Source organism: Silurus meridionalis, chromosome 9 (genome assembly GCF_014805685.1).
Source record: "Silurus meridionalis isolate SWU-2019-XX chromosome 9, ASM1480568v1, whole genome shotgun sequence".
NCBI classification, from domain to species: Eukaryota; Metazoa; Chordata; class Actinopteri; order Siluriformes; family Siluridae; genus Silurus; species Silurus meridionalis.
The window spans coordinates 8,787,578-8,802,613 of NC_060892.1; the positions used below are offsets into that span (position 1 = coordinate 8,787,578).

A 15,036-nucleotide genomic window follows, 5' to 3' on the forward strand; every position below is an offset into this window, starting at 1 on the left:
TAAAAAAAAAATATATATATATATATATATATATATATATATATATATATATATATATATATATATATATATATACACACACACAGTACAGACCAAAAGTTTGGACACACCTTCTCATTCAAAGAGTTTTCTTTATTTTCATGACTATGAAAATTGTAGACTCACACTGAAGGCATCAAGGGCTATTTGACCAAGAAGGAGAGTGATGGGGTGCTGCGCCAGATGACCTGGCCTCCACAGTCACCGGACCTGAACCCAATCGAGATGGTTTAGGGGTGAGCTGGACCGCAGAGTGAAGGCAAAAGGGCCAACAAGTGCCAAGCATCTCTCGGGGAACTCCTTCAAGACTGTTGGAAGACCATTTCAGGTGACTACCTCTTGAAGCTCATCAAGAGAATGCCAAGAGTGTGCAAAGCAGTAATCAAAGCAAAAGGTGGCTACTTTAAAGAACCTAGAATATGACATTTTTCAGTTGTTTCACAATTTTTTGTTATGTATATAATTCCATATATAATTCCACATGTGTTAATTCATAGTTTTGATGCCTTCAGTGTGAATCTACAATTTTCATAGTCATGAAAATAAAGAAAACTCTTTGAATGAGAAGATGTGTCCAAACTTTTGGTCTGTACTGTATATATACATATATATGTGTGTGTGTGTGTGTGTGTGTGTGTGTGTGTGTGTGTGTGTCACGTGGCAAGACGCCACACCCCTTTTCCGGAACATGTGACGTTGAATAAACCGAAACCAATCAGCGAACTCCAACGATCTCGACCAATCTCGAAGTTCAAGGTTGAAAATGGCGTCTTCCAGCGGATGGAGATGTGTATCGGTGCTGCTTTTTGCATTATTTCTCCTGTCGGTTCATTGTTCGGACAGTAAAGCGAAAAAGAAGAAGGACATTCGGGATTACAATGACGCGGATATGGCGAGGCTGCTGGAGCAGTGGGAGGTAACTTCTGCACATTTCTCCAGAATTAGCCCTTTGCGTTACCACTGTTCATGTTCCAGGTTCAGTTTTAACCCTTTGTGTTGGTAAGTATTAAGTGTGCTGCATTGTGTAAACTTGATACACCAGTGTTTACACACTGCATCCAAATGAAGGCAGTGATCCTTTACACGGGTATAAAGCGGGTATAAAATAGGAAGCTGACCATGTGTCCTAGATAGTGTGCCTAAGTAGTGAGTAGAGTTGTTGTAACCAGACCTTGTGAAACATGAACAGCGCTCGTGCTGATTAGACTAGAAGTAGTAGAAACAATTATAACACGCGCTGTCTGTCAAAAAGTCAAAAATCAAGCCTATGCATTCACCTGCCTGTTCACAGACCCCCTGCTTCCTCAACCAGCCAGTCACGTGACAGGTCAAGCCCTTAGTTAACCTTCACACCAAACATTAACCAGGGAAAATGTGATCTCAGTGACTGTGGCATGGCTTTTGATGCCTGAGAAGTGGAAGCCCAGTGGTTAAGGCTCTGGGTTACTGATTACTTTGTGTTATATTGATCTCATTATTTCCTTTCAAACATGCAATGAAATATCAATCAATATTAATCGTTAAGCACCGAAAGCTTAAAAGGACAAACCAGCATTTCTATCATTTCAGATTTAAGTCATACACTATATAGCGGTGTGCAATATTATTATTATTATAACTGTTCGCTTGAAGCCGATCGTTGTGATCGTTGCAGTGGATTTTTCACAATCAATGCTATTTGTAAAGCATTTGATGTATCACTTTCTTGGTGTTTATTTAAATTGTCAAAATAATATTAATTCTCTTTTTTTTCCCTCTTTTGACTGAAGAAATCCCAGCCAATTTTGGTAAAAAATTAACTCCATATATTCTTCAATTATCTTGACAGAAATGCAAGGGTGCCATGTGAGTTCACATGAGAGAGAGAGAGCGAGAGAATTTATTGCCCAATTCTGGTGTGAGGCCCATTGGGGGTGGTAATATATATTTTTTCTTTTTCTGACAATTTTTTTTTTTACACACTGCTTGCTGTAGATTATTTCAATGACAGGAAAGGGTTACTCACTGATGAACTGGGTAGTGTTTTCCTGTCTGACACTGCAGTGTACATAATTCTGACTTGGTCAGCTTTCCATGATGCACCAGAAACAGTTACGGTTGAGTGATTGCATACAGGCTAAAGGTGCAGACTCTGTTGTCAAATCAAGTCAAATTTTATTTGTCACATTCATACAGAGACATACGACATACAGTGAAATGCTTTGTACGACTGTTCAACATTTAAGCATAAAAAGGAATAGAATTAAGGATAAATAAAAAAAAGTATAAACTATACGAAAAAAATGTGGAAAATATATGTATATACATGAATGAGTATGGCATGTATTGGAAGTACAAATTAAAGTGATTTAGTGATTGTCCTCAAAATGTCCATGTGCAGTATGGTGTGAGACAAAGTGGCACTGTGCTGTTCAAGTCCAGAGTTAAAGTGTCATAATGCAAAAAACAGGAATGTGCTCCATGTTCAAGTCAGGTCAAGAGGCTTTTATTGTCATTTCTATTATACACAGTGGTACACAGTAAAAACGAGACAACGTTTCTCCAGAACCCTGGTGCTACACTAAACAACATAGAGCTACAACACAAAGCTACAAAAAGTGCATCAAATGCAACCTAGTGCAAATAGAACAGACAGTGCAGACAGTACAAACAGACAGACAACAGTACAGACAGACAACACAAGACAATACACATAACACAAGATAGTGCCGACCAGTAAACCTACTGTATACTCTGATTATACAGTACTGTGCAAAGAGAACTATAAAAACTATAACTGAGAGTATATTTAAACAAACACAATGCAGTGCAAAAAACAGCAGTAGCAGCAGTCAAGAGGTGCAAACATGTAAACAGTGTAATATGGTTGAGTATAAATAATGATAAATAAATTGTGGTGGAATGGATTGAGATGAGTAGTGAGAGTGTGTAAAGTTCAAGTTGTACCGTTCAGTGAGAGTGTGTAAAGTTCAGGTTGGTGAGTGAGTGAGTGAGTGAGTTCAAGTAAAATGTTAAAGTAACTAAAAAAAACCTCGTTATATTTACCACCTAGTGAGTGCAGCATCTCCATAAACAAAAAAATTCACTGCATATATTGAGTGTGTGTGAATATGTGTATGTATCTGTAATTTGAACAACCCACTCCACATTTAGTCCATCAACTCTTCTGGGAAGTTGTTCCACTGATTTTTGGCATGTAGTTGTGGAGATTGTGATCAGTGAAGTTAATAAAGGCAGGTATTGATGTAGAGTGTGAAGCCCTGGGGTGCAGTCAGTGTTCCAGTTTATCCCAAATGTGTTCAGTAGAGACGAGGTCAGAACTCTATAGCAGGCGAATCCAGATCTTTCACTTCAACCCATGCAAGAAATGTGTTCATTGAGCTGGCATTGTGCACATGGGCATTGTCATGCTGGAACTGGTTTGGGTCTCCTAGTTCAAGTAAAGGAAAAATGTAACATTACTGTATCCAAAGAGATCCTATACATTTGTGCGCCTCTAACGTTGTGCTAATAGTTTGGAGGAGAACCACATATGGCTGGAAAATCTGTCCCAGTACTTTAATCTATATAGTGTAAATAAATAAACAGCCCAAGACTCCTCCTGTTGAAAGCTAGAACACAAACATTATTTAAACCAGTAATTGAATTGTTATTTCTGTTACTTTGTCATAATCAGGTTTTATTCCAGTATAATTTAAGGATCAAAAAATAATGTAAAACTATCAGGGATTATATCATGAACTACAAGTGGGGCATCTTTGTTTTTTCTTTGTTTAATGTTTCTTTATTTTTTTTAGGCAGATTTACATACCAGGGGTTTACGATCAATTTTGTTTGTTTATGCTAAAATAATAGATTGATCAATCGATTCACCACTTTAATGTAAAGCAAGGGCCACACAGATAGTTCTTGTTTTGGAAAGAAATGTTATGCTGAGGAAGACAACCCCTAACCACATAAAAAATAGATGTTGCATTTCCAGTTTGTTACATTTTAAAGTGCTTTTGGATTGCTGATGATCGTCACACAGTGCAGAATTTAGTTTTTCTTTCAATATACAGTCATTTATTCTCTAGAACTTTGATGGAGCTTGTTTGTGGTGTCTTGTGCAACCAATATTTAACACCATACTAGTTTTAAACCCACTGATACTTAATTACAGGCACCTGTGCAAGTGGCTGTAGCAAAATCTAGTAATCTTTTCCTGCTTTGATGAACCAGACTGAACTAATAACCTTGCATTAAGGTTTACAATGTATTCAAGAATTAAAATATCCAAACTAGAAGTAGAGGAAATCAGGCAGTCTCCAGTTCAGGAACGATTCATTTTAATGTATTGTAAATGGTCCAGGACAGAAATTGTATCAGCTTTACACCTCCCCTAATCTCTCATGCCTTTATTTTCACAGAAAGATGATGACATTGAAGAGGAGGATTTGCCAGAGCACCGAAGACCCTCCCCTCCTATCGACTTCTCTAAAGTGGACCCTTCCAAACCTGAAGATCTCCTGAAGATGTCTAAGAAGGGAAAGACCTTGATGGTGTTTGCGACCGTGTCTGGAAACCCTACGGAGAAGGAAACCGAGGAGATCACCAGCCTGTGGCAGTCCAGCCTCTTCAACGCCAACTATGATATTCAGAGGTACTGTGTTGCATATGAGTTGGAGTGACCCTTGTGCTCCAGGGTTGAGATGTGGGCCTGAGAATAAATAAGAATTTCTAACCTAAATTACAAAGAAATGTTAGTCATGTACTGATATTAAATACAACCTGAATCCAAAGTTTGCTGTTAATGCAGGTTGTATTTAATATTGTGTTTTGGCTATAACCATCATTTCAGATGGTTGTAGCCAAAGCAAGATTTATAACTTTTTCTTTCTTAAATCAGAGGTGTATATATTATTGCCTTTCGTTAAAATTAGATTTTTTTTTTTTTATATAATTTTTAGCAGTTTTTCAGAACTCTGACCGATTTTTTTTTTTTTCTACACAGGTAACATTTCACAATACTGGGAAACTGGGAACCTTTTTGCCAACCTGATATCCTGAAACCTTCAGTAATTAAAAAATAATAAGAATTTCATTTTAATTTGTCACAAAAGCAGTTCGGTTAATGGGATGAGAAATGTATATTCGCGCAGATTTATAAGAATTAAATTATTAGATTATGATGGCATCTTAGAATTCTCAAGGCTTTGACGGCTCATTTAGGCAAAGCGAGCGACAAATCCAGTGTGGCCTTTTAAAGCAAATTAAATCATACTAATGTTGATCCAGCTCGGTTTAACCGAGTAGCAGCTCCTGAAACACAGGTCACTCTGATCTTGTGCTAAACTAACTAACAGATATTAGTTGACAATGGAGGTCTACAAGCAAAACACTCTTTCTGGCTTGAAAGAGAATAACACATGCCTTATAGCCATGACAAAGAAATCTTACATGGTTGGCATTGTGCAATTGTGGTCTTTTGTATTCTGTTAACGTTGATCCGATGATACTCTATGAAAACGGCTTTCCTTCCTGTTTTAACGCCCTTTCTGTTCCTTTAGGTTTGTTGTGGGCTCCAACCGCGTCATCTTCATGCTACGTGATGGCAGCTATGCGTGGGAGATTAAAGACTTCCTGACCCTCCAGGAGCGCTGTGAGGACGTGACTGTGGAGGGCCAGGTGTTTCCTGGGAAAGCAGCCAACAAAGCCAACAAGACAAATAAGGAGAAAGAGCAAAAAGAGACCAAGAAGAAGAAAGACAAGAACACAGCCAACCGAGTAAATAAAAGCAAACAGGAGCTATGACTGCACTGATACCGACAAGGTTTGTGGAGCAGAACAAAGGCAGGATGACGCCTAAAACAGTGACTACACTTTGAGAAGAACTAATGAGCCCAGCTGTCAAGAGTGGTCAGATCCGTAGCACCTCATTTCTATACATGGTTAAATAAATGATACCATGCAGCTGCTCCTACATCATTATTTGCTTACAGAAGGTACTCATTTTAAGATCCTTCAGAAAGAATCTCGATCGGGTTAGTGTTTGGTTTTTTTGGTTCCTCGTTGTTTAGTGGAACAACACTGAAGTAGAACATTCAAGTTTTCACATAATTCTACTTGTATCTCTCTATTAGAAATCACTTAAATTCAACATATTGAATTTTGAATCACAATAAAACCAATTTGTAAAAAATATTTAAGTATTTCTTTCTCAAAGTCGTCTATTTAGACTTTCAAGCAGGTGAACGGTACTGGAGTTCCTTTCCGCTACAATGTCCAGTTATTAGGGGTATATAAATCTTTCATGGAATAAGAATTTTTAATGTTTTCCTGTAGATTTTATCTATGTCATCTTTTAGATTTCTATTAATGCTTATCAGGAAATCTTTGATATATTCATATTTAGTATTGTTTCATCCCACTTATCTCGATTCACACTGTTAACAATATTGGAAATCGTTGATATTTCAAAATGTATTCTTAATGAGCAATCCAGATGTGATGTTTTAAAGGACAAAGCTTTGAGACCGTAGCATACATTTTTCCTGTCACTTGAACTGGGAAACCCATTTCTGTTCTAGTATAAAATATTCTCATGTGCATAGCATGAGCTCCATGAAGATATGGTTTCCATGGGTTGGAGTGGAAGATCTTGAATGGCCTAGGCAAGCAACCAGCAACAGTCTCTGTGTGTGTATATGTGTATGTAGCTACAAACATCCAATGGTATGCCTCCAAATGTATAGTTTAGGGAAGAACCACATATGGATGTTAAAGTCATGTATCCCAATACTTGTCCATATCATGTATTTCTTTGTTACCCAATTGCACTTTTACATTTTTCATACTAGAACTTATTCCCTTTTCTTTTTTCCATTATCTTTCCTGAACACAATCTTTCAGTATGGATCTGTCTTTCTTAAAGCTAAACAGTATTTTTTTAAGGCAAACTCTGGAACCAAGCCACTACCTACAAAGGAGTTTGTATAAAATGGGCCTCCATTTTTTTTTTTTTTTTTTTTTTTTTTTTTAAAATCTCTAATGAGCCTAGGCTGCAGCATTATCTCTTTCATCTATCTGTTGTGTAAGACAAACAATGACATGCTTTTTTGCGATGCAGGAATGAAGTGAAGCCCGAAATGAAATATGGAGCTTTTATTTGAAATAAGATTGTGTTAGTGTTCTGGAACAGGGGCATAAGTGAGATGAAACTCGAATAATCCAAACATTACAAACATGAAATCCACCTGGTTGTTTTAATAGGAATACACACAGCTTCAGACGAATGAGGTCTGTCACAGCAGTCAGAGGAGCTTTCCTGTGCTTTAATGAATTCATTCATCATCTGTTCTCTTTCTTTCTAGGTGCTATTAAATGGGATGTAAACTCAGCACAGGTTTCTTGAAAACATACACAAAATGTCATATCTCTACTTCTGAGGCATATACACACATTATCCCAGTGGCTACCTTTAGGTTCTGTAAAATGGCTTGAGGGTTGTGTGTACATTGTCTGATTGGAGGTCTGGTTTGGCTTTAGACATTTCATTCTCCCGCAGCATCTGGTGAATGCAACAACATACTTCAGTCTGTTAGGTTGGGCAAAAAGTTATCCTCAACCCTCGTTCTTAACACTGGCATCCCACAGGGCTGTGTTTTGAGCCCACTACTCTAGTCCCTGTTCACCCATGACTGTGCTCTTCTGCAACTCCAACATCTTACACAAGTATGCAGATGACACCACCGTGGTCGGCCAGATCAGCAACAATGACGAATCGGCTTACAGGGAAGTGATCCAAAGCCTGACAGAGTGGTTTGCCACCAACAACATGACCCTCAGCACTATGAAGACTAAAGAGATCATCGTGGACTTTTAAAAATCTAACAGTAGAAGACCCTAACCAGTTTCCATCAGTGAAACTGAGATAGAGAGGGTCTCCAGCTTTAAGTTCTTGGAAGTTTACATCTCTGAGGATCTGTCCTGTTACCAGAACACTTCAGCTCTGGTTAGGAAGGCCTGTACTTCTTGATGATTCTTGATTCCTGTTCCAAGGGATTCTAATTAGTTTTTTTCCTGTATGGAATGGAGGCTCCACTCTGTGTGAACATAAAGTCCTGCAAAGGGAGGTCAAAACCGCCCAATGCATCAGTGGCGGACAACCGCCTGGCATTGAGCAACATTAACCACTACAGATATCTGCGCAGAGCTCACAACAACAACGAGGTCACAAACTGTTTAACCTCCTTCCATCAAGAAGGCGATACAGGAACATACGCACCAGAACCAGCAGGTTCATGACCAGATTTTTTCTATCCACTATTACACTACTGAACTCTACACTATACTGTTAAATCACTGTATAAACACTGTATAATTCTGTACAATTATACATACAATGTACATATTGCATATTGTAATTTTTATAACCTTCATGCCCAACACATGTGCCTTACATACATCTGCACTACAATGGTATTTGTGTATCGATATATACCTTACATACTTTACATCCTGCCTAAAATTTCACATTTATGTATACATTTATTTAGTGTACGTTTATTCAGCTTTTTGCACATTTTTTCAATGCCATAGTTTTAACGTTTTACTTGTTGTACTTTTCAAGTGTCTGCACATTTTTTACTGCCATAGACTATTTATACCTATTTACATGTACCCGTCCCAACATCCCGCCACCGCTGATATAATATTGACTCATAATTATTTAGGTAGGAACACAGGTAAGATGTTAGAAAAGGAAGTACAGTGCATTGATGAAGAAAAGGAAGCAATTAATGCAACAACAGGGAAGAAGAAACTGAAGCTAATGATGCAACAAGTGGGAAGAACAAAAAGAAAACAAGTAATGCAACAAGGGCAAGATGAAAATTAAGTGATTGATACAGCCAATTATAAGAATAGAATGATGCAACAAATGGGAAGAAGAAAAGGAATTGTGTGATATGATAGGTGGGAAGAGGAAAAAGGTAATTAGATAGAAAGCAGTGGAAGAAAAGACAGTGAGGGTTGCATGCACAGGTCAGCGATGTGACTATAATTTGTGAACAGGGGCTGTGTCCTAAAACTCTCCATATATAGGGGAAGTGAACAGAACAGCCTGTAAGAATTCCTTTGTCCAAAGTAGGTGTTAGAATCATTCTCAAGCACACACCCCATGACATTATTGCCAAACAATGAGAGATGACAGTCAAATAAATTTAGCTTCCATGAACGCATACAGTTGCATTAAATTCAACTTTAGTGGTTTTTGGGATACTGAACTAGCAAATCATCAGGGTTTTTTTCTTTTCTTTTTCTTGTGAGGCAATGTTCAAGAGACCATGTTCAATAGACCTTTTACCTCAGCTTAACCATAGCACTTCCTTTTGTACCCCTACTCAAAGTTTTACACTTTCTTCCCTGTTAATTTCATGGCTGAGAGCGATCACAGCTGATGCTTCTTTCTGTGGGAAAAGTTTTTTTTTCCTTCTCCTAAATGCCTTGCTCACTTTGTGTGAACATTCCACATGATTTCTAACACGACTGAGAACCGCACCCACAGCTCTGAGGGTCAAATCAACCCAACCGTCTCCATCTACTGCATCGCATGCAACTGTGAAACCCAGCGGCTGATCAGAATTGAATGCTGCTCAACTAAACATTATAGGTTAATCGACTATTATTTCAACTGATCTTATTGCATATCCATGCTAGGGAAAGGGGTGTAGCCTCGGATTCCCTAAAGCTTTTATAAATATCAGATGATTTGCATCGAAATCATATTGTCCTGGATCTATGGCCACTTTTAAAACATCTCTCAATGTTCCTTGGTCTCAAAAACCATGAGAACACAGATATTAAAACAAAGAAACAGAATAGCAGAAAGTAGCAAGACAAGTCATATACTTATTATTTATTTCTGTACAAAAGGTTTGATTGAAAGTGATACATTACTTTAAAATTGGTCACATTTACAGCACATCAATTTACAACTCAGGGTTAATATATGCAAATTTCCAATAATACAAGAAAGTGGAATATTGTTCCAGATGCGTTTTCTTTTTTTTTTTTTTTTTTTACAGATTGGACAGAATTACATTACAACTCAAAAGAGATGTCCATTTTGAATTTGCGCGATAGTGCCTGTACAATAAATAAGTAGAAAATATATCTCTGTTATCAATCTGAAGGATTTTAGAAACACATAAAACATACAAATCACAATCCCTCCCCCACCCCCGAAAAAAGACCAGCTATTTCGGCTATTTCCCTGCCTGATGGAAAACACGTTGTCAAAACTTTTCACAGGTTTAAACCCAAACGAATATGTATGTATACGTAGCTGTGCTTTTTTCCCCCAATGCAGCTATTCATTAAGCCAGACTGCATGCTCTTTTCCTTCTGGTTCTCTCGTATGCTACAACAAACTGACCACAAAATCCGGTATGCTTTAGTGAAATGGCAACAACCTCAGACCTCACAATTTTTTACAATCTGAAAACTTTTTTTTTTTTTTTACAAGATAGAAAATGATTTTTTTATGACCACAGAGAGAGGGCAGAAAGGAAAAACAAAACATAAAAAAAAAGGAATGTGGTGCGTCTTTCTCACATTTTTGTCTCTCTTGTGTGGCCGAAATGATTTTCCCACTGAAAACACAATCGGAATAATTCACATATAATGTCCACATTATCACGTACATCGACATCATACACTGATCTGGATGAGAGAAGTGACGCGAACGCATGCTTGCTTTAGATCGGCCGTCGTCCGAGTTCAGTAGTTCTGGCTGTGCGTGACGATCAATGGCGGAGCTGGAAGATCTCAGAGCTTCATCACCCGTACAATAGGCACTGGGAGTACCTGGTGAAGCTTGGCATGCTCTTTATCCACTGCCAGTCTCACCCAGTCAGGCCGGAAGCTGCCTGTAAATCCCACGAAAGCCAGTTTATCTGCACAGAAACAGGATGCAAGATTAATTCTCACTGTTCTCCTATGGTATGTGTGTTCCCATTTGCCATGTTGGAGGTTGTGGCAAAAAGATCCAGATGTTGCTTATTTTCAACAACAGCTGCCTACTTAGAGCACCAGGAGATGAAGCCAATGAGGAGTACAGAAACGTAAAAGTGGATGTACAAGTTACTGTAAAATATAGTTTCTTGTATGACTATTTTCCATTTTGGACTTTCCCGTGGTTTGTAGTTGTACAAACTGAAACTTTCTTAAATTAGGTGTGTGTCTGCAAGTGGGTGGGGGATTTGTTTGCTGGTGGAGTGCAATATATTTTATAAAATGATAAAAATAAGAACATTTGCATAACGATTCACTCCTATTGATGTACAACAAGGTCAAGGGGGGGAATGTTTTAACAAGGCCACTACATGGTTTATCTTAATGTAAACATTGCACCTCTCATTAATTTGATCATTATCAATGGGGTAGATTTGCATGTATGTTTACAATAATAACTATCTACACCAAGATGATAATTTTTGCCATAGTGTATTTTTATGGTGAAGTAGTCAAGCAGAAAGTGAAGGCAATTCTCATTTCTCTGCTTTTATATGTTGACACCAAACTTACTTTTACCAATAGTGAAAACAGGAAATGAGGATTGGCATCCTGGCCATTTTCCATCTTTGGGAACAAGTGCTGAATAGCTTTTGGTATTCCTCAATGCTAAAAACGAGACTGAGCAAATTGTGCTTGGTCCCTTAATCTCTGCTTGTAGCTATGTTTGACATGATTACTTTTTATGCGTTGTAACACTTAATCCTGCTGTTTAAGTCAAATTTTTAAAGAATGTCATGAATTACAAGCTTTAATCACACACACATTCCCTTTCATATTGTTTGTCATTTCTCCACAATGAAGTAAAGACAAGAAATGAAAATATGCTCTGAGAAGATCTCATGCACTGAAACCTACAGAACAGTGCTCACGGGACTGAGACTAACACAGTGTTAGTAGAATGAAAAGGGAGGGGCAGGAAGAAGAACCCTGTGGCTACAACATGTGTGTCTGCACATTCCTCTGTTTAACAGATACAGTGAGGAAAATAAGTATTTGAACACCCTGCTATTTTGCAAGTTCTCCAACTTAGAAATCATGGAGGGGTCTGAAATTGTCATCGTAGGTGCATGTCCACTGTGAGAGACATAATCTAAAAAAAAAATCCAGAAATCACAATGTATGATTTTTTAACTATTTATTTGTATGATACAGCTGCAAATAAGTATTTGAACACCTGAGAAAGTCAATGTTAATATTTGGTACAGTAGCCTTTGTTTGCAATTACAGGGGTCAAACGTTTCCTGTAGTTTTCACCAGGTTTGCACACACTGCAGGAGGGATTTTGGCCCACCTCCACACAGATCTTCTCTAGATCAGTCAGGTTTCTGGCCTGTCGCTGAGAAACACAGAGTTTGAGCTCCCTCCAAAGATTCTCTATTGGGTTTAGGTCTGAGACTGGCTAGGCCATGCCAGAACCTTGATATGCTTCTTACAGAGCCACTCCTTGGTTATCCTGGCTGTGTGCTTCGGTCATTGTCATGTTGGAAGACCCAGCCTCGACCCATCTTCAATGCTCTAACTGAGGGAAGGAGGTTGTTCCCAAAATCTGCAATACATGGCCCCGGTCATCCGCTCCTTAATACAGTGCAGTCGCCCTGTCCCATGTGCGGAAAAACACCCCCAAAGCATGATGCTACCACCCCCATGCTTTACAGTAGGGATGGTGTTCTTGGGATGGTACTCATCATTCTTCTTCCTCCACACGTTTAGTGGAATTATGACCCAAAAGTTCTATTTTGGTCTCATCTGACCACATGACTTTCTTCCATGACTTCTCTGGATCATCCAAATGGTCATTGGCAAACTTAAGACGTGCCTGGACATGTGCTGGTTTAATCAGGGGAACCTTCCGTGCCATGCATGATTTCAAACCATGACGTCTTAGTGTATTACCAACAGTAACCTTGGAAACGGTGGTCCCAGCTCTTTTCAGGTCATTGACCAGCTCCTCCCGTGTAGTTCTGGGCTGATTTCTCACCTTCCTTAGGATCATTGAGACCCCACGAGGTGAGATTTTGCTTGGAGCCCCAGTCCGAGGGAGATTGACAGTCATGTTTAGCTTCTTCCATTTTCTAATGATTGCTCCAACAGTGGACCTTTTTTCACCAAGCTGCTTGGCAATTTCCCCGTAGCCCTTTCCAGCCTTGTGCAGGTGTACAATTTTGTCTCTAGTGTCTTTGGACAGCTCTTTGGTCTTGGCCATGTTAGTAGTTGGATTCTTACTGATTGTATGGGGTGGAAAGGTGTCTTTATGCAGCTAATGACCTAAAACAGGTGCATCTTATTTAGGATAATAAATGTAGTGGAGGTGGACATTTTAAAGGCAGACTAACAGGTCTTTGAGGGTCAGAATTCTAGCCGATAGACAGGTGTTCAAATACTTATTTGCAGCTGTATCATACAAATAAATAGTTTAAAAATCATATTTTGTGATTTCTGGATTTTTTTTTTTTGATTATGTCTCTCACAGTGGACATGCACCTACGATGACAATTTCAGACCCCTCCATGATTTCTAAGTGGGAGAACTTGCAAAATAGGAGGGTGTTCAAATACTTATTTTCCTCACTGTATGTGTGGCATGTTTAATTTAGAACCCGCTGAGCATTTTTGTAAAAGGTATACATTTCATAGCTATATCTGAGCTTTCCTTCAGAAAAAAAAAATACAAACGACTAAGGCTAAGACATATTCATAGGCACAGTTTCAGCATTCTCATCACTTTTCAGATGACACCCTGGTGAGAAGTACCAAGAAAATTGGGTCTTGCCTACAGTCAAGCATGGTGGTGGTAGCATCTGGGGCTGCATGAGTGTGAGTGTGTGTATATATGTATGTATGTATATTATATATATATATATATATATATATATATATATATATATATATATATATATATATATATATATATATATACATACTGTATATATATATATATATATATATATATATATATGAGTGAAATAAGTATTTGATCCCGTACCAACAAGCAACAATTCTGACTCCCACAGACCCAAATTAGTCCTGTCTCTAGAAAAGTACTCCTAATATCAACTTGTTTTGTGTAGAAAAGACACCTGTCACATCTCTTCCAAGGCTACAGTCTCATCCCTGACGACCTTTGACAGCTCTCTGGTCTTTCCCATGGTGGTGGAGAGGTTTGAATAGAAGAGGTTGATTCTGTGACAGCTGTCTTTAACACACATAAGGAGTTGCTATTAGGAGTACTTTCTTAAAGTGACAGGATTTATTTAAGTGTGTGGGAGTCAGATTTGTTGCTGGTTGGTAGAGGATCAAATACTTATTTCACTTGAACAAATGAATTTACATATAATATTAATTGATAATTTTTTTTCTACATAATGTGGCTCAGAAGTTGTCGTCTGTATTTAATGTTTATTCGTATTGGGCATGGCATCCAACAGTTTCCATCAAGGCATGTATCCCTGCAGTAGAATTCCGTTCATTATTGGCATTCCAGGATGTTTTGAGGTACGTGTGGACCTTTAGTCATTTGGCAGCAAAGTTTGTATGGTATGTGAGTGAGTGCTAATGTTCATGTAAACCATATGCAATTGAATAGATCTTCATTCCAACACAGAATTAAAAAAGACTGAGATACACTAAATGGACAAAAGTTTGTGGAGAAACAAGATTTTTATGTGCTTTTTGAACATCTCATTTCATATTTAATGATTTGCTCATTTAATATCCTCCTCTCTTCTAGGAAGATGTTCTAGGAGATTTTGGAGTGTGGTTGCGGAGATTTGTGTTTATTCAAACACAATGGTGTTAGAAGAGTTTGGTATTTTTTCCATAATAGTGTATGTATGGCTTTGCTGATTACTGCCAATATAAATTATTTTTTTCCACAAATATTAGTACTATGACAACCAATATTTCTTGATTCACATTATATTAAAATATTGCATTTTTGGGA

General features: G+C 38.1%; 2 protein-coding genes across 3 annotated transcripts in view; one reads left to right on the forward strand and one right to left on the reverse strand.

Moving 5' to 3' along the window:
- Positions 1-746: 746 nt before the first annotated feature.
- mesd (mesoderm development LRP chaperone) lies at positions 747-6,227 on the forward strand. The gene is made up of 3 exons (XM_046856885.1): positions 747-955; positions 4,449-4,681; positions 5,589-6,227. Exons 1-3 carry the CDS (start codon positions 803-805, stop codon positions 5,830-5,832), a joined length of 630 nt encoding a protein of 209 aa, XP_046712841.1. The 5' UTR covers positions 747-802; the 3' UTR covers positions 5,833-6,227.
- Positions 6,228-9,922: 3,695 nt separating this feature from the next.
- LOC124391272 (cell migration-inducing and hyaluronan-binding protein-like) overlaps positions 9,923-15,036 on the reverse strand; it is a 137,852-nt gene continuing 132,738 nt past the window's right edge. For both annotated transcript variants that reach the window (XM_046857742.1, XM_046857743.1), the window contains exon 29: positions 9,923-10,976. In XM_046857742.1, the coding sequence (XP_046713698.1) occupies positions 10,849-10,976 (128 nt within the window). In that variant the 3' untranslated portion in view covers positions 9,923-10,848. The remainder of the gene's footprint in view (positions 10,977-15,036) is intronic.

Coding starts and splice junctions, on each gene's coding strand:
- mesd (XM_046856885.1), top strand. CDS start 803: ATGGCGTCTTCCAGCGGATGGAGATGTGTATCGGTGCTGCTTTTTGCA. Junction 956..4,448: donor GGCTGCTGGAGCAGTGGGAG/GTAACTTCTGCA, acceptor TTATTTTCACAG/AAAGATGATGACATTGAAGA. Junction 4,682..5,588: donor GCCAACTATGATATTCAGAG/GTACTGTGTTGC, acceptor CTGTTCCTTTAG/GTTTGTTGTGGGCTCCAACC.